The 22481-nt window shown below is 35.0% G+C and overlaps 1 protein-coding gene across 2 annotated transcripts in view; it reads right to left on the bottom strand.

Annotated features, from left to right (window-relative positions):
- The window catches only part of LOC136802078 (BAI1-associated protein 3-like), a 68505-nt gene that overhangs the window by 1341 nt on the left and 44683 nt on the right, over positions 1 to 22481 (bottom strand). The window contains exons 9-13 of one of the 2 annotated variants that reach the window (XM_067058799.1): positions 21860 to 21943; positions 21077 to 21155; positions 20826 to 20864; positions 20050 to 20173; positions 404 to 17696 (exon numbers count right to left, since the gene is read on the bottom strand). In XM_067058799.1, coding sequence (XP_066914900.1) covers positions 17627 to 17696; positions 20050 to 20173; positions 20826 to 20864; positions 21077 to 21155; positions 21860 to 21943 — 396 coding nt within the window. In that variant the 3' untranslated portion in view covers positions 404 to 17626. Of the gene's footprint in view, positions 1 to 403; positions 17697 to 17826; positions 18573 to 20049; positions 20174 to 20825; positions 20865 to 21076; positions 21156 to 21859; positions 21944 to 22481 lie in introns of those variants that run through there. The other variant, XM_067058798.1, reaches the window with a different exon arrangement.

Genomic DNA, 22481 nt, shown 5'->3' on the forward strand with positions numbered 1-22481 from the left:
TTACTGGTTAACGACCAACCAAATAAAACAAGAGCTTGCAAAAACTCCATCTCGACCCTTTTGTTGAAGAAAATTCTAAGTTTCAAATATCAGTCTCAAATCTTTAGTGGGCATTTTACAGCACAAAAGAAGCATTAGACCTATTTGATCGAAACGTCGTTCGAAAAATTTCATGTAAAGCTAATACATATGACAATACCTGGACTAAAGTAGAAATATAGAGCGGTTTGCCATAAATTTGCGAAAACCTAGCTCCTAATCTTTTTTGAACAAGGTGTAAAAAAAAAGAAGATATCTGTTGACTGTATACAAGTTTTATCTAAAGTCATGACCAGCTGATAACTTAAGATAAAGTAAAAGAAAAGCAAGTTCTGTTTCAAGTTTTCTCAAATGATGTACTTACCAGCTACAGATTTGCTTTCAATAGTAGGAATGGTCAAACACATATCAATCTGTGGAACGGTAGCAAAACCTCCTTGAACTGTATCGTAAGTGAGGCCAGGTACAAATTGAAGATCGTAATACGATTCACCGCCAATGTCATCGTCCGTAATACGGTCATGGTCATATACGGAAAAGACTAACGTTGCACCATTTTTCAAACAATCAGGTGGTGGAATTGGGCTATTCCATTTTATATCCATACAGGGGGGTGGACGAACCTTTCCAGGGGGTATTTCGAGAAGAATTTCCAGGGGGTTTAAAGAAAATATTTGAATTTTTCCAAGGGGTTTTGGCAAAAATGGGATTTTTTCCGAGGGGTCGACGTCCCAAGCATCGTCCACTATAATTCTTTTTTCCAGGGGGTTAATTAAAACGCTTGATAATTTTCCAAGGGGTGCAAGAAAGCTTTTTTGAATTTCCAAGGCCATTTTGTGTAGAGATTTTTCCAGGGGTTGTTAGCCTGTCTGAAATAATTTCCAGGTGGGTCAGCCTGTCTCAAATATTTCCAGGTGGGTCAGCCTGTCTCAAATATTTCCAGGTGGGTCAGCCTGTCTCAAATTATTTCCACATGATCCAGATTTCGTTTGGAGTCATAGCCTGATTGGATTTGTAAGAAAGTATAGCAATATAGCAATACTTTAATCGGATTAAATTTCACGAGATTAAATTTCGCGAGCCAAAGTATTCGCGAAATGTTTTGGAATTAATTTCACGAGTCAGTGATTTGAAAAATTTCGCTTGGATTTAATTTCGCGAAGGAGCATGAAAACAGAAGATGGCAATCTTTGGGCATAAAATGGAGATTTTTCACTGGTTTTGTTAGCCTGTCTGAAATAATTTCCAGGTGGGTCAGCCTGTCTCAAATATTTCCAGGTGGGTCAGCCTGTCTCAAATATTTCCAGGTGGGTCAGCCTGTCTCAAATTATTTCCACATGATCCAGATTTCGTTTGGAGTCATAGCCTGATTGGATTTGTAAGAAAGTATAGCAATATAGCAATACTTTAATCGGATTAAATTTCACGAGATTAAATTTCGCGAGCCAAAGTATTCGCGAAATGTTTTGGAATTAATTTCACGAGTCAGTGATTTGAAAAATTTCGCTTGGATTTAATTTCGCGAAGGAGCATGAAAACAGAAGATGGCAATCTTTGGGCATAAAATGGAGATTTTTCACTGGTTTCTCCACCCAAATTGCGATGCTAAAAATTTTGCATGGATTAAATTTCGCGAGTCAGCAATCTCACACGTTTTTATCAGTTTTAATTTCGGGAAAATGGCAAAAGTTCGCGAAATCGTGATTTATTATTTTATTTTCAAGTCCCAAAAAATGAGCCGATGGATAAAAGTCTCACCCAAACGTTTTCATATTTTAAGGCTGAGAAGCAGAGATTCAAAAGGGATAAGAAAGCTTAGAAGTTAATTTTGTTCTCTTAAAAGAAAGACTACATAAAGGCCATCATACACTTGTCAATATTAAATCGATTTCAAAAACTATTACTATACACTCTTTTTTTTTTATAAGAACAATGAGGCTCAAAATTGCCAAAAAATGATAACAATTTAAGAACAACCCTTAGCCTGGAATGGCTGAATTTCAAGCAAATTAAGGGTCAGATATGTAAAAATAGGGTGTAAAGCCAAAAATAGCCCAAGTTTGCTCTAAAAATAAGAACAGGATAAGAACAATTTGAGGCTAAAAGTGCCAAAAAATAAGAACAGCCGAGCCTCAGCAAAAATTTACTGGTTCTTATAAAAAGAAGAGTGTATTATAAATGTGTTCCATTGTTTGTTTATTGAGCAAGAGACTGAAGAGAAGACATTTACAATGAAAAATTTCTATTTAATTCCCTTCCAGTCAATAGAGTATTCAAACAATAGAAAGTAAGGAAAAATATTGGTTTCTCTTATATTTAAACATTCATTTTTATTTCATTTCTTTAAATCTCTTTTTGAGATCAAAGGTACCGACACTCCTTTTTTTATAGTACTTCCGTACATTTTTGTGTCTATATAAATATTTTGACAAGAAAAAAATTTCTCAAAAAAATCTATTGTAATTATTGTAACTATTTCAGCAATAGTACCACCAGTTCTGCCATTAGCACTGTATATTGGGCGGCGCTGACCTCCTCTGAAATGTTTTTCTTTTACAAATATGAAAAAAACAAAAGCCCGTATTTTCATTAAAGATTTCTCAACTCAAAGTCAAATTCACTTTCTTATTGGCTCTTGATCTGAGCAGATGGAATGGCGTGGATGCTCTTGGTATGGCTTGTTTGAAACCTGAAGATAATTTTCAGTGCAGTGATGTCCAATAAAATTTACTTAAAAGAAAGTTTAGGAGGCTATAGTATTTTGGTTTCATTTTTAGATTGATTTCTTGTAACTAAAATTCCGGGGGAGTGGCGAAATGCGGAGTATTTGATACATTCTAACCGGGACAGTTTTATAAAATTTACATCGAGTACCTCGAGTGCGGGGTCGATACTCGAAGAGGAAGTTTTTGGAGTTCGACTCTTGCTATTCCGACGGCAAAAATGTCCGATATTAAATTTGGCAACTTCGTCAGTTTTCCAACTAACATACAACAAAGTGTAATAAGTTTTTGAATAAAGAAAGTTGTGTGAGGCGAGTTATTAAATTGGTTATTTTCTGCTTTTCATTGCCAACTTTTTTTTAAAATTTTGGTCATCTCGCCCCCACCGATTCCCGTAGATACTTTGTACTGTGTGTTAAGACTTAACGTATGATGACCGGAGTTTTATTTCTTTGTTAACCGACAGACCTATTTCTGGTTCGTCTTAAAAATTTCTAGATCTAGATTCAAGTCTTTTTTATTAAAAAAATTATGAGTGCAACAGCTCTATTAAAATAATGAATGAAATAAATGAAAAAAAGGAGAAATGGTGGTAGAGAAACCCGGGGATACTAGGGTTGAAGAATATCGGGTATGTGCGGACTAACTTCAGAAAACCGTCCCTTTTCGTCATAAAGATACCTAAGAAAAAATCACACTAAAAGTTATTGAGGGTAATAATACCAGGGGATTATAATATTAAAGATTTTTTCATAGATTTATCTGCGATATAGTATGACTTTCGTGTTAAAATTTAACCTCGATGGAAAACAAGTTGGTTTTGTGATCGTGAAAGAAGATGTTTTCTATGGGAATTTGGATGTTTTGCGACATGAAATGGTCAAGCAGATTTCGGATCTGTTGCCTTCAGAGTTTCTTTTTGTCGCTAATAGCATGCCTGTTGGCTTAAAGGGACATAACAGTACTTGCGAAATTTGTAAACAAACTGTATGCAGCAGATACAAAATCAAAACAAATGTCACATGTCAAAATAAAAAATCAAACCAAATATGGCTAATTTTGATTGTTCAATTGTTTTACAAGTTTGTTTTGGACACGTGATTTTAATTGTTCTCTTTAATGACATGTGGTTTGCGCAATATTTACATTTTACTACTGTAATGTCCCTTTAAGCCAAGAATCTTTTTTAAAAACAGAATTACTTGCCAAAGGATTAGCCGAAAGGTTACTTGGATTTGAAACGTACGGACTTCAAATCAAATGTAAAGAAGCTGAAAGTATTTCTCTTTCTCCAGATGCAACCCAAGGTTCCGACCTGGCTTCCACCAAGGTCAAGGACAAGGAGTGTGATTCTTTATTTTTGGAATCCACAAGAATTTCAAATCTTGACGATATCTCAAATCTTTCTGAAGAAGAGATTAAAACTTCCAAACACCAAGAACACCAAGAAGAAATCAAACTACACCTATCTCCCGAAAAGATAAAAGAAAAAAACTTTTTGGATGTTCTCAAACGAGAGACAGTGAAAGAAAGTAGTTCTGATTCAAATGCTACAAAGCCAAAGAGAAAGAAGATAAATCAATATTTTCTTCCGGGTACTGTCTCTGTCTCGTCAACACCATCTAGATCTAATAAAAAACAAACATTTTTATCGAAAATACCTTCTAAAACTTCCTCGATTTTGAAATTGAAAGACATTAAATTTTATGATGCTCAAGAAATTAAAGATCCCGATTTAAGTTTTATTGAAATACAGAGAAGGGAATTCTGGAATAGTAAAGCTTCATCGATAATAAAATCTCCGAAATATCATAATTGGACCACACACGCAATAACTGGGCTAATTAACTCTTCCTGGGCCTTGAAGAAGTGCTGTCTCTTAGAAGAGAGTGTAAAGGAAATTGAGATAAAATACAGTGAGGACCAAAGAAAGAAATTTTCCTTTAAAAATGCAACCAAAAACCTAAAAAGGATGACAGTCAGCAAAGATAGCATCGAAAAAATTAACGATGAAATAAAAAGTTTAATCACGTCTTTCGAAGGCGAGAAAACCATTTTACAGAAAGAGAAAGTCAGATATGCGATCAAGGAGAAATGTGCAACCCTGGATTTAGAGTACACAGAATTGAAGAGAGCACAAGATGCTTTACGGAAAAACATTGAATTTTTAGAAAAGGGCCTTCTTCAAGATTCCCTTGAATCTGAAACCACTGAAATTGTGATTGCTGAGCTTTCTCCTAAAGAACATAACGATATCGTTGCTGAATGTCTCGCGGAAGGAAGTGCTTCTGATACATCTAATTCTGATGATGATGCGTTTTAAAATTATGGTACAAGAACCACACAATTCAATGAAATTTTGAATGTTTCTGATATTCAATGTAAATAGTGAGCACCATTTAGCATGAGATGTGTATAATGGTGACTCCCAGTTTTAAATTTTGTTTTTGCAGACGGGTGTTTTACTTTTCATACTTTCAGTAGTTTAAATTCTTTATACTCTTTTGATTTAATATTTTTAATAGGATTGATACCATCGTGCTTTCCTCGACCAAGCCTTTACCGTGTTCGTGTTTTTTTATAAGAGTTACGCTGTTTTTATGAGGGTTCTTTTTATAAGAACTTTCAGAAGAATTTTTCAATAACAGCTCAGCCTCAAATTTTTGGCTGAGAACGCCGAAAATGGTTACTTCTCTAAATCTCTATTCTTGCCTCTCATTTTGGTGTTTTAGTACTGAAGAAGTGTATTGCAGGAAAAAATCTTGATTTTTGAGATGGATTTATAGATGGAAAAAATTCATGTAAATGCTCCTTATTATTTTTTCAGTCTTCCAAACTTAAGAATCTCGATTTATCTAACTCTCACAGAAATCAATGCATGTAAAGAATTCTGATTAATTATTAATTAGTTACATAACCGTTTTTTGCACAATCTTTGATTTCACAAATGGACGGGGACTTGTTTGGATTCATGAATAAAATTCAGCGTGTCTAGTCTAATATGAAACATAAAAGGAAAAAGTATTTTCGTTTCAATGAAGCAAAGAAATTCTAGGATTTGTCTTTTAACTTGATTGATTTTATTTCTTTAATCCTTAGGAAATGGAGATATACAAAAACTTTCTTAAGACACTAAATATACTTTCAAAGGAAAGTTTTGAAGCTTTTGTTGACTTTTCAACAGCGATATTATTGGAAATTGGAAACAATGACACTTTCCATGACAATCTTTTATTTTTGGATAGTGATCGTCTTTCGGTTTACCCAGAAGATAAAGTATCCTCAAATTTGATACCAGGTAAGGTTATTTCTTCTCAAATTCCATTCCTGTATTCCGTATTTTACAGTATAGAGCACATTTTGCTTTGTATCATGTTTATTTTCATTTTTCTCTCTAAATCATGATTCAAGCAAATTAACAACACCAAAATACGATTTTATTATTAGTATTTTGTTGTTTGAATCATGCTTATCTTATTTTATTACATATTTGACCTTTGTTTGCTCTTTACTTTTTGACATAATTTATCTTCGGTGTTCTCATAAAAAAGAATGTACGATTTTAACCCGGGGGAAGGGCGCCTCGAAACCCGCTTAAGTATTACTACGTTTTACACCAAGAATGGAAGTGTCTTTTTCCCTTTTTCACTAATACAGTTGTGTTGGTTGACTTTTGATTTTGTACAATTTTTGTTTAGACATTCAATTGTGTGAAGGCAAAACCTCTTTAAAGACTACAGGCGATGGCAACTGTTTGTTTAACAGCATCAGTATTCTTTTGACTGGCGAGGAAACATTGTCGGTTGAATTGAGATTGCGTACTTGTTTGGAACTTGCTTTCAACATAAACTTTTATGCAACACATGCAATTTTCCAGCAGCAAATAAAAACCAAAAATGGAAAAGCATTTTATAAAGCTGAAGACCTGTTTGACACTGTAGCCTTTGGAAAAACGTCGTCTAAAGCTATCGATAAAGAAGGATTTCATAAAGCTTTGGAAATTGAAATCATGCAGACCTCATACGACGGAAAGTTTTCGGGTATCCTGCAAGTAGCAGCTTTATCTTCAGTTATCGGGTGCCCCATAAACATGGTTTATCCGAATCAAAACTTCCATCTCCTTACAATGTTTCAAGGTTTGATATCACCGCGAAATGAATGTTGTCCGAAACAAATAACTCTAATGTGGAGCTGTACAAATGGATGTTTAGAATTAGAAAAATTTACTGCCAATCACTTTGTGCCTTTGATAGACAAACCCAAGACAAACTATCCAGTCTCTGATGTCTTAGTTGACCAGACGAAAACCATCGTGAATTACTATCCTCGTAAAAGAAAGGCTCCAGAAGTAAGTGAAGATGAGCTTCCCTTCGAAATGGATAAAGAGTGGTATATAAAAGTTGGTAGAAATGACCTTTCCAACATAAAGAGAACTGAATCCCGGAACTCTGGAAATTGTAAGTTATCCGCATTTTTATAACCATCGCCCGTTCGTATCAGACCTCTGAACTGTTTTGTTTTTATTTCCAAAAGCTTCACATCGTATATTTTTTATAAGCATAGTGTACCAAAGCTAAAAAAAATTTTTTCAGCTTTCTAAAACATTGATCTTACTTTGTTTGGTAACTTTTAAAGCGTGTGGCGTTAAATTACTAAAACTAAACTATAGTCTTCGAAGTCTAATCAATCGAAAATAAATTTCCTGACTTAAAATTTCGAAATCTTCAAATAATAAAAAAAATTCAACAATAATAATAATTTCAAATTTTTAACTGTTAATTTGGAAATAAAATACACTGATATGATATTATCAAATCCATCAAATTTCATCAAAGTAGTAGTCGATTTCGTAATCGAACTCGAAAACAGCTGTAAATAAATAATAAATGTAGATAGCGATAGATTTTTTAAATAAAAGATTTATTCTTCCTGTACATGATTAATGAATTCTCTATCATACAAAGTATGCCGACTGAAAAGTGAAAGTCAGTTTTTTTTTGTTTTTTTTTTCAAAGAGCCATGCGAAAACAATGTTGTTTTTACATCTCAAGTAGAAACAAATGTATTTTATTTTTCTGGGATTTTTCTGCAGTTTTACAACTTTTGTTTTTAAGCAACCTTTTTAAAGAACAAGTATTCTATTTTAAAGGGATTTTAAATAAACGTCCCCTTCGAACAAACAGCTCCCACCTCCCACCTCCCTCTGAGAAACTGTTGTATGAAGATATCCACATATACTTTTTATCGTACTCTTTGAGATTGAAAAAAAAGTTTCTCTTTTTTTAGATTCACCTCAAGCGCATCACAAAGACGTGACATCTTGTATTGAAGAATTAAAGACGCATTCCTCGACTCATCTAAAAGCTATTGCAGAAGTTGGTCAGTACATGAAAGACAATGGACCTTTGTTGGAAACATCGAAGGTTATCAAAAAGTATCAAGAGATAAAAAAGTTGTCCCCAAAATCGAAGATGAAGTCTAAAGAAATGTTTGAGATTTTAGCAAAGCATCTACCGGTATGTGTGATATACCTCAGTAGAAAAGCATTTCTCTACGAGAACCTCTATCAAGAGGTGATTGACTCTGTTATGAAATTTTCGACAAATTCTATTGATCAAGAAGATTTGAATGACCACATTGAAAGTAAAATTGGTGAAATCTATAAAGACGTTATCGAGTACATGGACACTAAAAGAGATAGAGATGCTTTTAAAGCTGTCATTTCGCAAATAACGAGTATAAGATTCGCAGCTAAACTCCAAGGAGTCCAGAGTAGAGTTGGCATCCGGAATTCTTCACAATCCTTGAAAGGAAATCTGATCAAGTATAAAGACATTAAATTGAGTTCCAAAACAGTCAGAAATGACATGACGGTTAACCAGCAACATAAATTCAACGGACGAATTGCAACAGCAAGAAAATTTAAAGAAATTAAGGTAATTAAATTTTGATATTTTCTTTATTTTTTGTTATTTTGTCTAAGTAAAATCTGTAGAATGATTGAAGAAGGGGAGAATGGTAGAGAAAATGTGATTGACAAAAGTTTCCGGAGGGATATGTTTTAGATTTGTCTCAGATTTGTCTCAATATTTTTAGCCTAACACATGAGGTTTTTGGTAATCCTTGCCCCCTGATTAGTATCCTTGACTAATATAATATCGAACATTAAAGCGCGGAAAACTCACGCATTCCTCCGTATTGAATTTTGAGTAATCTGTTACTTTTCTAAGTTTACGATTTTATCAATACTTTCAAAAGCGTCTTTGCGCTCTGGCGCTCTCAAGATTAAGTAACATTATTTTCGACTTCTTTTTGACTTTTCACATCTCTGTAAACAATTTATTTGTGGTGATTAATAGCACCGCAATGTCATTCATCTTTTTAACCTAGCCCTTTTGAAAATATTGTTTTGTCCGCTGCTATCTTCGGTCAAGCTAATGTTGACAAGTCGTCTGTGCGACGGCCTTGGCCGCTAGTAAACAAAAGGCGAAGAGAAGTATACAATTACTTCGAAGGCCCATCACTTGATTTTTCGATCAAACTTTATTTTTCAATTTTAGACGATCGCCGCCGGAAGAGGAGCTCCACTCAAATGCGTACAGTTTCCCGAATTGACAGTCCTTCTGGAGAACATATTTGCCGAGAGCGGTCTTGAAAGCCATCCCAGGTTGACAGACGATATTTTGTACCGTGCAACGAGCAATGCATTGACGATGACAAAAGCCCGCGAAATTCTTTTATCACTTGCGCCGGAAAATTTTAAAATTTGTTTATCGACTTGTTTCAACTACACACAAAATTTTAAGGCCGGGACAGCTCAGGCTAAACGTCATCACGAGGGTAGAGATATTAATGCTTGCATCTCTCTTCATCCACCTCCAAGAATTGGTACAGAAAAACCTTCGCCTAATTTACATTGGTCTTCCTGTAATGTCAGCCTCATGTTGTCAAATCGTGTAGATGACACCATTTTTGATTCAAAGGATGCCAAGTCTATCGTTTGTGCCGACATTTCTCCGGTTCAAAGACCGTCAAAAACATGGAAAAAGAAGGAAGGGATATTACTAGACCATGAATGGAACCAGAGCAGAATCAATGCAGTAACACCTATGGCTCATTTGTTTCTTGACGACTCCAAAAACGAGGATTCTCACTCTATTCTTAGATCAGGTTAGATATTCTCATTATTCAGAAAACATTTTCAAAATCAACAAAACTTACGCTTACTGTAAGTTCTTATAAAAAGTATATTAGTCTCATTTCTGATTTTTAAGAAATATATGATTACCCCCTGAATCGTTATTTGATCTTTTATAATATTTTCTCTCTCCAAGTGCGTGTAAACCTTTCAATCAAAAAAAGAGAGAAAAAGAAACTTAAATATCTCAATGAAAAAAAAGCTTACAAAATTTCCCTCAAATTGTTACAGCCGTCTTTTTTTATAAGAACAAACAATAAGAACATAAGGCTTCGATGGCCAAAATTTTAAGAACAAGTTAAAAACATTTATTTTTTCTTCTTTTTATTGATGTTTTTTGGGCCATGGTTGAGTTCATATAGTATTATAGTAACACTCTTAGTCTTCAGAGCTTTCGAAAGCGATTTGCTAAACAAAATTATCATATTTTCATCACTAGGAAAAGCTGCGGTGTTGATTAATCTAAGCTATTTCGAACCATCAACGACGTTTCGATGCTTTAACGAGGTATTCAGTCTCCTGACAAACCCTTCATTAAATGGATGCTTCCTACGCAATGGAGAACTTAAGAAGAACCTTGTAAATATTGTAGACAATGGTCCAGGTGAAGCTCCTAGCAGTGCCATGGTTCAGATGCTACTTATAAGAACGAGAAAGTTTCTCAAAATGGAAAGTGCTTGTCAAATGTCATTCAGCGAATATCACTCGAAAAGAAACTACGTCGAGAGGGTACACTCTCAAGAAAACCTTGCACTCTCAAGACATGGCAAGTTTAGCAGCACCATGGTTCATAGCAAGAAAGAAAATGGATCAGTGGAACACAAAGAAAACATGGAGGCAATGGCACAGGAAGTTATCAAGTGCATTTCAAGTGCAAACTTTGGTGGCTCATCGATCACGTGCCAACGTGGCATCGAAGACAACGAGCAATTATTTAACGACGAAGAGGACCTCAAAACCTTTTTATCCCTTTCTGAAAGTCGGAAAGAAGCGTTTGCAAGAAATTACAAACCCTCGAATGGTGAACTATTGAACAAACTTTGTCTACAGTTCGGACTTGATAAAGCTTTTGAAGGTAATTACTACACAGATTACAAAGAAATGCTAGCGTCTTGGAGAGACAAATACACATTCTTCAATTGCAATTCAGATCAACGTCCTCACCAGCCAATCCCTGATTACATCGAGTGGATTAAATCATCAGGTGAATTGCATTACCTTCAAACGGAACAAATTTCGTGTTTGGGCGTCGGCTCATGGGAAAGAGTTCCTGGTCTGTTCATGCCAACCAGCATCCTCCAAATGGTGTTTGATACCTTGATTTTACCATTGAATGGCATTAGCCAAGAAACATTGTTGGCCATATCTCTCCTTGCATGGTAAGACCTTATTTTGACTTTTTATTCGTTTGATTTTCATAAAAATGGTCGGATCCCATCAAACATACTCATAGCTCGGGTCTCTGCAACTCGAATAACTTGGACGAATTTTCTACCTTGGCCGTTCGGTGAAAAATATTCCACTGTGCATTCCATCGTCTCGGAACTTATTAGGACCCCTTATCACTTTTTTGAAAATACATTTAGACAATTAAAGATGATATTGTAATAGATTTCCCTTAAAACTATAGGTCACCTATCAACGAGGTGAAAGATTATTTCGAAGAAGAGACGGATGCCCGCAAAGAGGATTATCAAAATGCCATTCTTCGCGAAGCATTACAGAAAGTACCATTCTATTCACAGAAGAAAGAAGTTCTTCAGAAGCTGGCGAAAGAAAAGAGTTTAGATCACACCGGGACAAAGCTGGACATTGCCATGCGCATTTCAAAGGCAGACAAGATTGAGGTGAAAACTAAGTCATTGTATAATGGTCGGAAACGCAGTATCCCGTCGTTCTCTTCTCAAGTTCATAAGCTTGGTAAGAATTAAATTATTTTTTAATTTTCATTATTTCAGTAAAACTCCCTGATAATGAATATCTCAAATTTAAGAACCCAAGACATCGAGAGGGAAAATATAAGCATATTGTAAGAACATTACATAAGGCTTTGCTCTAAATTATCTGATTTCTTAGGGAATTGCTTCAAACCACTCGAAAATACTTAATTACTCTAGCAACGTTATTTGCAAACGAGGGCTTAATGCTTTTATGCATCTCGAGAAGTGAATTTGTTTAAGGACATGTTTTTTTTTGACTGTACCAAAATCAGGTTTTCGAAAATCGTGAAAATCACTTTATTTTAATTATTTCGTCATTCGCATGATGAATTTTCCCAAAATTTTGATATGTATTGAGATTTGGGAGGGACTTCAAAATGAGCTATTTGAAATTCCAAAATTCGGAGTATTTCAGGATTAATTAATCATGGAGTGTTTTGGATCATATCTCACTCCATGACTCATTATTCGTTCCTGAGGAGGTTTCTATGCATGCCTGAGGTAGCCTAAAATCATAAAATAGCCTGAGGAGTAATTTTTTTAAAGGCCGGAGTGAGTTATGATCAAAACAATCATCACGACTTTTTTAATCATTTTTCACTCATTTTAACAATTCCTGTTTTCTTTAGTTTGTTCCTTTCTTATCAACTAAACAAAAATCTCAAATCACATCCCCGATAGATAGACTTGTCAGGAAAATATATACGATTAGAATTAGCACCTAGATTTAAAAAATGATCAATTTGATCCCATTTTCCTCCGGTTTTTTCCAAAAAAAGAGGTCGATATGAAAATTCAATCCTTTAGCTACACCCTGATATAAGTTTCGTATATAAATTGGACACGACAAAGGCCAAATGTAGAGCCGACTTTATAAATCCGAAATAGGCTATGATTTTTTTCATCCTGAAATACTCCGGATTCAACAAGCAATATCTCAAGTTCCATAAAAGCTATCAAGATCGGACAAAAAGTATCGGACAGAGCTACTAATCTATTTTTTTATTTTTGAATAACGATAAGAAAGGGTTCAGCTGTCTCTGTTAGTGCCGATTTGAACCGGGTTGGTTGAAAATCGGCATTTTGGTACAGTCAAAAAAAAACATGTCCTTAACTAAACAAAAAGTATGTAGAGAGAGAGAGAGAGCTTTGTTTTTTTTCTAAACTTTATGCCACGCCTATTTCTCTCATTTGAAGCTTTCTACTCACTCAATAGACAGACCTCATTAATCTTGCACAAAGAGCAGAAAAATCTCAATTACAAAGAAAAAATGTAGTTTTGTTTATTTATTTTTTCTGGTGTTCTAATTTTCAGACCTATTGTTAAAAAATCGGGAGTTTCTAAACATCGACCAGATCCCCAGGGATCAATCCTTGGCCCTCTGTTTTTCAATATTTATATCTGTGACCTCTTTTTCATCATTGAGGATACTAAGGTTGCGAATTATGCGGACGATACGACACCCTATGTTAGTGCTCCTACCTGGATTGAAGTAAGTGGTAAACTAAGCTATGTAGCAGAAAAAATCTTCACATGGCTTTCGATTAATCAAATGGTTGGTAATGCTGACAAATGTCAGCTAATAGTTAACATCATTGACGACTCGCTCTATCTAAATATTAGAGAAGAAACTGTTTTCAATACCAAAACGTCAAAGATTCTTGGAGTAACCTTCGATAATCTTTTGACGTTTGAATCGCATATAGAAAATCTTTGCAAGAAAGCTAGTTTGAAAATAACCGCCTTAGCCAGAATGAGCACATATCTCACTTTAGAAAAAAAGAAACGCTTGATGAATGCTTTCATTAAATGCCACTTCAATTACTGTCCTCTCATATGGATATTTCATAGCAGAGCTCTAGAGGATAAAATCAACAATCTACATAAAAGATGCTTGAGAATCGTTTACTCAGACTACAACTCATCATTCGATGATCTGTTGAAACTTGACAACGGTTCCACCTTCCATCAACGAGCAATTCAATCCTTATCCACAGAGCTATTTAAATCAAAACTCAATGAATCAGAAAGTAAAATATTTCTCAAAAACCAATGTAAGATCAACACGAGAAAAAGGAATTCCTTTCGTAGTAGAGTAGTTGAAAGTGAAATGAATGGAAAATCGTCTTTAGCTTTCCTGGGACCTAAAATCTGGGCTATCCTTCCCGATGACTTTAAAAAACTTAAAAACCTAGATGAATTTAAAAAAGAAATCAAGCAATGGAGGCCCACTACTTGTCCTTGCCGAAACTGTCGCACTTTTATCCATGGCGTTGGTTTCATTGATTGAATTTAAATTAATTTGTAAATAATAGTTGATCTTGAGTATCAACCTTCTAGATAGATTTGTAATTAATAGTTGATATTGATTAGCCTCGAGCTAAGTACACATTGTACTACTTTGCATCAACTTTAAAGAAAAGAAACATAAACATAAACATAATGGCGACCACGACCAGCGACCACGACCGGCGACCAGATAAATTTGGGTTATCGAGTTTACCTGCTCTCTCCACCGTAGAGAACATCCAAATCGAGCCCTGATGTGGCTTTCAAATGAACCACTGAGCACGTGGCTGAGAATTACTCTAGCTAGAGAATACTAAAAGTGACTTTTGACGTTACCAGTCATTTTCTAGACAAAGTGACACTTTTTGACAAAAATATTGACAGGGCAATTAAGTGTGATGCCTGTAAACTTTATTACACCAAATATTTTAATTGTACCGAATGAGATGCCTTTAGTATGAATAGATAATAGAGCTGGGAAGGCCAGTTTTAGAGATATCAATCTCATCAATTATTCTATTGTCCTTACATTGTCAAAATAACTTATTTTGACAAAATAATGATCTGATGATCAAATATAAAGCTTCCTAAATAAATTCCAGCAAAAATTTTGCCACTAATTAATTTGATGCCGAAAATACAAAAGGATAGAAATTGACACTCTATTCAAGCTCCAAGAGCGTTGAAATGGCTGCTCTACATGTTTTGCACGTGGCTTTATAATCACTGTAGGTGAGACAGGGGTGAGCTTTACTCTTCAATTCGATAAATAAATGATCATAAGAGAAAGACTCTACGGTGGAGAAAGAGGAAAAACTCGATAACCCAAATTTATCTAGTCGCCGGTCGTGGTCGCTGGTCGTGGTCGCCATTTCTGGTCGATGTTTAGAAACTCCCTAAAAAATCTGTCTGAAAAGACAGGAAAATATTTTTCTGTGTATCTCGTGAAAGAGTATATTTCCTTTTATCCTGACCTAATAATAGGCCGATCAAAGGGCGAGAAAATGAATGAAATCTCTGTGAATAGCTGGAAACTTAAGAGGGAAAGAGCAAATTTTCATAATTTAACCCTTTTTCTTAACCCTTTCCGGACGCACGGGCCACTGGGTGGCCCATGAATCGTGTTCCTATATGACGCACGGGCCACCGGGTGGCCCATAGCTTTGTAAAAGATTTTAACAGTTTTCGCGCCAAAATACAATAACATGGTTTTGAATAATGATTTTGAGATAAATTTCCCGTAACCTGCAAAAAACCGCTTTTCGATATCTTCTTTACAACTAGAATTATAAATTTTCAATGTTTGTTGTAAATTTACTCAGGCTAAATCTGTAAGGGAAAAATTGCTCAAAAATTTGGATAAAAAATCACTTTACTCAGATTTTTTGGAAAGCTTTTGACATGAAATTTTTTTTACCCGGCCAGTAATTCAATTCTCTAAATCATATTCAAAGTTCAAGGCGTAAAGCAAATGCCTTTAACTCTATTTCTTTATTCAAAGTCAAAAATTTTGCCTTTCCGAAAAAAAATCTGCCGATTTTTCGGTCACGTGACCAGGTGTCAGCCATATTTAAATTTTTTTTTTTGGTATTTCAAACCCCTTATTACATGTGAAAAAAACGAGGTATTACTTATCGTGATATCTTTTATTGATCACTTTCTATTGCAATTTTAGTGAAGCCAGTCAAAAATCAAATTTTTGTTTGCGTCATATAGCCGTGAAATCATGCGTCCGGAAAGGGTTAAGTAATCCTTTTTTCATTCTTTCCTTTTTTTAAAAGGTATAGCAAGTCTGAAGGCAATATTGTTCCACCATAACCTTCCAACACGTGGTACAAAGGACGAGCTTGTGCTCAACGTTTGCCTTCTGAAGGCAAACCGAGAGCACTGTATCAGCAAAAACTACGTTTCTTCTCTCCTCGAGCTAATAAAAACGACCAGCACTCTCATTTGTCGGCAGAGACGTTCTTGTGCAGTCCGCTCCAGAAAGAGCCGAAAGTTTGCCACACCACAGGTAGGGACCGCAATAACTTTTTTAAATATTTTCAGCTTCTCAAAAGCCGGGCTATTCGAAAGAGCTTTAAAAAAGAGAAAAGACGAGGGGGCATTTGTTAAAACAAGTTTCTTGGTTAAAATCGGTTAAGCTGTTTATAAGATGCTGCATTTCCCGGCTTAAAAATAAGACAGCTTCATTGGATAGCTTTGGAGCATTTTTGGGGAATTCATGGATAAATCAAGTCAAACGCACTTTTATAGCTTTGAATGATGTAATTGTCTCCTTCATTGTGTAATAATTAAAACAGGTAAAACATCGTGTATTGATTTTAAAAATCACGAGATCCTGATTTTAGTGAAACTCCGATCATTTACCCCCGTCTTTTGCTGTCTCTACCACAGGAACCAAGTATTTCGATCAAGAATCCTAGAAAAAGCGCCAGTGAGGTATCGACATATAACAAAAGCAGAATTGATATCCCTTCTGGTATAGACGAGAGCAACATCGAAACGTTGTTCGAGCCCCTAAGGCAAGATCTTTTGGCCATCTCAAGATTTGAAGAGGGTGACAACGAGCAAAACGACAACGGGAACAATGAAGGGGACACGGTGGAAACACACATGGAGAGGAATACGTATGAAAGTTTTTTTGAAATTGGAGTGAGGGTCGAAGTTCTACGAATGAAAGAGGAAACGAAAACTGGGAAACGCGGGGGATGGCTTGTGGCAGTTATCCAAGACTTTGATCTCGAAAATGATTGGGTCAAAGTGGAATTTTTAAGTTACGAAGAAAAGCTTTTCAAGCTCTACGTCAGTGAACTTCTTCGTGACGATAAGTTGAGACTTAAAAGCGCTTTGTTTTAAAGTTTATCATCGTTTTATGGTTCAGTCACGATGTTTTTACACGGGTGAAATTCGGGATAAAAAAGAGAACCGCCATGTGCGTTGAAAAATTCACTTTTTCCTTACTAAAATTAACATTCCATTGTGGCAGCAAAATGTTTTAGTAAATTTTTTTTCGGTATCAGATATTCAAGGTGAACTATGAAATCAATACGCACTGGTCATGAATATCATGAATCACATATTTTCTTGAATTTTACTTATTTACTTTATTTTATCCACTTAGGTTATTCTTTATAAAGGAAAAAAGAAAATTAATTTTCCAAGAAATCTCCAAATAATCTCCTCGTGTTTAATTCTTCATTTTCGACAACCCTTTCCGTAAAAAGATCGCTACGCGGAAACTCTATGGAATGGGGAAACCAAAGTAAAAGATCAATTATGTTTACACAAGATTTTTCTTCCTTTTATTTTGAAAAGTAAATAAAAGCCTCGATTGATCACGAAATATAAATGCCTATCTACACGTATATTTATTCTCCTTTTTCGATGTAATACATTAACCAATGATAATTTATTGATATCGAAATGATGTAATCTATTTTGCGTCGTGTCCGTACGCTATTCTGTAATGCGGAAACCCTCTTTCCAAGTGCTTGTATGCAATTCTGCAATGCGGAAACCTTCATTTTAAATGTTGGTATACTCTTTTGTAATGCGGAAACTTTCATTCAAATTAGAGAGAGAGCATAGATACTAAGAATCATTCGCACTCGAATTAGATAGATAAAGTACACGTTTTTTTATAAAAACATCCAAAACTTTTGAAGCAAATAAAAGGAGAAAAGTTCATGTAACAAAAGTGGCAAGTGTGAAAAGAGCTCAAACCATACGCGTTTAAAAAGACAGATAGAAAAAGAAAGAAAAAGTATCAGACGATCATGTTTATTTAACGCATCAATAGCTCTATTTATTTAATTTGATCACACCATGAATATTTTAGTGGTTTCCACATTCCATAAATTTCCGTATAGCAATATTAACAGGCTTCATTAATAGTTGGTTAATTTTCTAGATGTATTATTTTGTAGAAGGGCGTCCGTTTAATTATAAAGACCGAGTATAGATTGAAATATTATTTTGTAGACTTTCCAGGGATTTAAGAATGGACACACAAATTTCCAAGGGGCACTAAATAATTTGAAAATTTCCAGAGGGTATAAGCCTAACTTTGATTCGTCCACCCTTCTCTTAATATTGGATATAAATATTTCCAAGGGGTCTACTGTCAGGTTAAACCTTCCAGGCCGTCATTAAAAACATCAAATTTTCCAGGGGGTAGTTGACAAATTTTACTTCGTCCACCCCTCTTTTTAAAGAACAGTGTGATTTTTTCCAAGGGGTATAAAAAATTATTTTCCAGGGGGCTTAGGTTGATTTTCACAATTTTCCAGGGGGTATATGCAATTTTTGAAGAAAAAAATCTATCCCTAAAAAGTTCGTCCACTCCCCTGTATGGATAAAAAATGGAATAGCCCATTGAACTAAAAGAAATGTAGATGAAAGAGATGGAAGTTAGTTCCATGGTTAAATCTATAACTATCAGCTGCTTTTAGTGACAAAATAAGTTTATGAAGTAGTAGTTTGTTACCAGGACTAGTGGGAGACCAGTCAACTCACAAGACAAAACATATCACAATGGGAGTTAGTTCCATGGTTAAATCTATAACTATCAGCTGCTTTTAGTGACAAAATAAGTTTATGAAGTAGTAGTTTGTTACCAGGACTAGTGGTAGACCAGTCAACTCACAAGACAAAACATATCACAATGGGAGTTAGTTCCATGGTTAAATTTATAACTATCAGCTGCTTTTAGTGACAAAATAAGTTTATGAAGTAGTAGTTTGTTACCAGGACTAGTGGTAGACCAGTCAACTCACAAGACAAAACATATCACAATGGGAGTTAGTTCCATGGTTAAATTTATAACTATCAGCTGCTTTTAGTGACAAAATAAGTTTATGAAGTAGTAGTTTGTTACCAGGACTAGTGGTAGACCAGTCAACTCACAAGACAAACATATCACAATGGGAGTTAGTTCCATGGCTAAATTTATAACTATCAGCTGCTTTTAGTGACAAAATAAGTTTATGAAGTAGTAGTTTGTTACCAGGACTAGTGGTAGACCAGTCAACTCACAAGACAAAACATATCACAATGGGAGTTAGTTCCATGGTTAAATTTATAACTATCAGCTGCTTTTAGTGACAAAATAAGTTTATGAAGTAGTAGTTTGTTACCAGGACTAGTGGTAGACCAGTCAACTCACAAGACAAAACATATCACAATGGGAGTTAGTTCCATGGTTAAATTTATAACTATCAGCTGCTTTTAGTGACAAAATAAGTTTATGAAGTAGTAGTTTGTTACCAGGACTAGTGGTAGACCAGTCAACTCACAAGACAAAACATATCACAATGGGAGTTAGTTCCATGGCTAAATTTATAACTATCAGCTGCTTTTAGTGACAAAATAAGTTTATGAAGTAGTAGTTTGTTACCAGGACTAGTGGGAGACCAGTCAACTCACAAGACAAAACATATCACAATCCTTTACACACCCTGGACCAAGCTATATCTGCTGCAACTAGTCATTGTAGGGTTAAATATTAACGTCCAACGGCGCTACATCGTCAAAAGAATTTGAAAAAAGTATATCCAACACTTTCGATGTATTTATACCGCTATTGAGTAGCGTTACCTAGGGTTCCACTTTCCAAAATACTCCGATCAAAGCTTTTGCTTGGCCTTTGTTGAGAAACTTGATCCAGGGTATATAAAGGTCAGTGTAGTGATCACAATATATAACTGTGAAGGTTTGAAAAATTTCAGCACGTCAAAAAGGATATAGGAAGAACAGAGAACCAATTGGTCATCTCAGCTATTAAGTCGAATGTAATGTTTTCTACTCAAAACAAAGGTTTTAGCCCCCTTGAAATTCAAACTAAAGAAATTAACTTACAACTGGAAGCTTTCATCAAATAATGGGTACAAGGTTTCTTTTTGGAATTTTGTTTTTTGAGGCTTGACTTGTGGAAATAAGTGTTGTGGTTGAACTGACAGTTTGATGTAAGGGTCAGATTTGCCTAAAAACGAAATCAAAACAAAAATTTCTCAAGATAATTATTGTCAAGAACAAAAAGTAATGTAGGAGCCCCCCCCCCAAGCAGTTTGCATAATGACATGATAAGGACTTTTCTGTAGCGTGATTACGTGATTTGGAATTGTTTTTCGTGATTGCGTGATGAGAGGTCAAAACAAGATCGCGATTTGAAAAACTTTTAATCCGTGATGTGTGATTTACACTTTTTCAAAGGGATGCGTGATTAGCAATTTTTTTGCTGGTTTTCGTGATCGTGATTGACGACAAAAAATTGCGTGATATCGTGATTAGAGTTAACACTGGGGGGGGGGGGGGTGCTCATGTAGAGAAGGTATATAAAAAGGTCTTGAAGAGATTTTTATTATCATACACCACAAAAAGGGAACGAGGTCTAATAAAAGGTCACTGAATGTTCAAAGTTATACATATAAAGTCAAAATACGTAGCTAAGTTTTCCCAAGAAAAGAAAATGTAAAGCAAAAGAATTGAACTTGAAAATTTCGTATATCATTAAGTATCTTTGAAGACCTTGGAGAATGAACAGAAATAAAGAGGTTTTGAACTTGTCTCCTTCACCTAACCTAAAGCTCTATGATAGAATCATAGAATGACGGCCTTATAGAAGTGATGGTTACCTGAGCTATCCAGCGGAAGAATATTTGCTGCATTTAATACTAGAAAAGAAATGAGAAATTATTTTCAAATGTTAAAAGACTTACAGTGTGATCACAATGAACCCGAAGATAGAATTAACACATATTTTTCTTAAAAACTTATTTTTCAACGTTTTGTCGATTCAGAAGATGGACTGTGAACGCATTGAAAATGTTCATAAGAAAACTTTTTCAGCTCGAAAAATTGCAGGCTTCTCAATAGAAATTCTTACCATAGACATTCAATTTCTTTGTTAAATTATCAAAGAAAACTTTGAAAGCAGTCTTCCCCAAACTGGAATCAGCGGCTTTCTAAACCATAAAAGTGAAGCGTAGAAACAACAGAGTTGACAGGAAGATAGAAAAGCACAACTCCTGTCGAGGAAAGACAAGACAAATAAGCTACAATTGACACTCTCTAAATCGACGTTCTGCTATACGACACGCTCCCTTATTCGATGAAAATCCTATTCCCCTCAAAAATGGAATTAGAGAGCGCCAACTGTATCTAAAAATTGTCGAGATGTCATTGTTAGGTTGCTAAGATGTTGAGAATCTAATTCAATTTAAACAATAATTAGGTTATTAGAATAGAAAGGTGACGGAAGGGCTAGATGGAGTGCTTTAAGCTTTTCCAAGCAAAAACAAGTGAATTTCGCAAAACATGTTGTTGCTTTTGTTTTTGAAAATCTGCGAAACTTCTGATTAGTCAAGCGTTGAAATTCTATTGTAATGTCACGTGACCTGAGTGGGATTTCTTACCAAAAAGGCAAAGCACGCCATCTAGCCCTTCGGGCTTTATAGATTTGTGGACGGTTGCCAGTAGTGTTCTCAAACAAATTTGAAATCAAAAACATTCCAAAAATGGGGAAAATAAGAACATATTAAGAACATTATAAGGCTTAAACTCATAAAGTTTTAAGAACATCCAAAGGCGTCAAAAATTTTGTACGTTCTTATAAAAAAACGTGTACTCGATAACATCTTCACAACTAGTGTGAAAATTTTCAACGAACCTGTTGTTCACATTGGTCAACAAAATAGTTTTCGATCAGTTCTTCTGTGGATGAGCTATTCAACTGTAAACAATACGTCAGTTCCTAAAGAAAAGAAATATCAAAAATATTTATCTTAATCTTATCGTGAGGGATAAGTAGCAGCGTAGAGGGTCAACTTCAATATTACAGTTGAGTCTCTTCAACTCGAACCTCTACAACTCGAATGTCTCCTGAGCTCGAACAAGTTTTCTGGTCCCTTCAGCTAACAATGTCTTATAAACCTTACTCTATAACTCAAAATTTCCTTAACTCGAACAGATTTGTTTCCCCGTGCGTTTTCGGAGACTCAACTGTATGTATAATATGTGGGAAAAAAACTCTTTCAAACAACATGTTACAATTGTTAAAGGATTTATAAACAGTCGAGTCGATTTCAGATGAGATGGAGTTTTTATAAGATACTATAATAATTGGTCATTTGATGTAATAAAAATGACGCGTTCTTTAGAAAAAGTAAAAAAAAATTTTTATTACTGGTTAACGACCAACCAAATCAAATAAGAGCTTGTAAAAACTCCATCTCGTCGATTTGTTTGTGATTGATGCTGCAGAGTGCTCAATGAAATCAGAGCCAATTTAA

Source organism: Clytia hemisphaerica, unplaced genomic scaffold (genome assembly GCF_902728285.1).
Source record: "Clytia hemisphaerica strain Z4C2 unplaced genomic scaffold, Clytia hemisphaerica genome assembly, whole genome shotgun sequence".
Taxonomy (NCBI): domain Eukaryota; kingdom Metazoa; phylum Cnidaria; class Hydrozoa; order Leptothecata; family Clytiidae; genus Clytia; species Clytia hemisphaerica.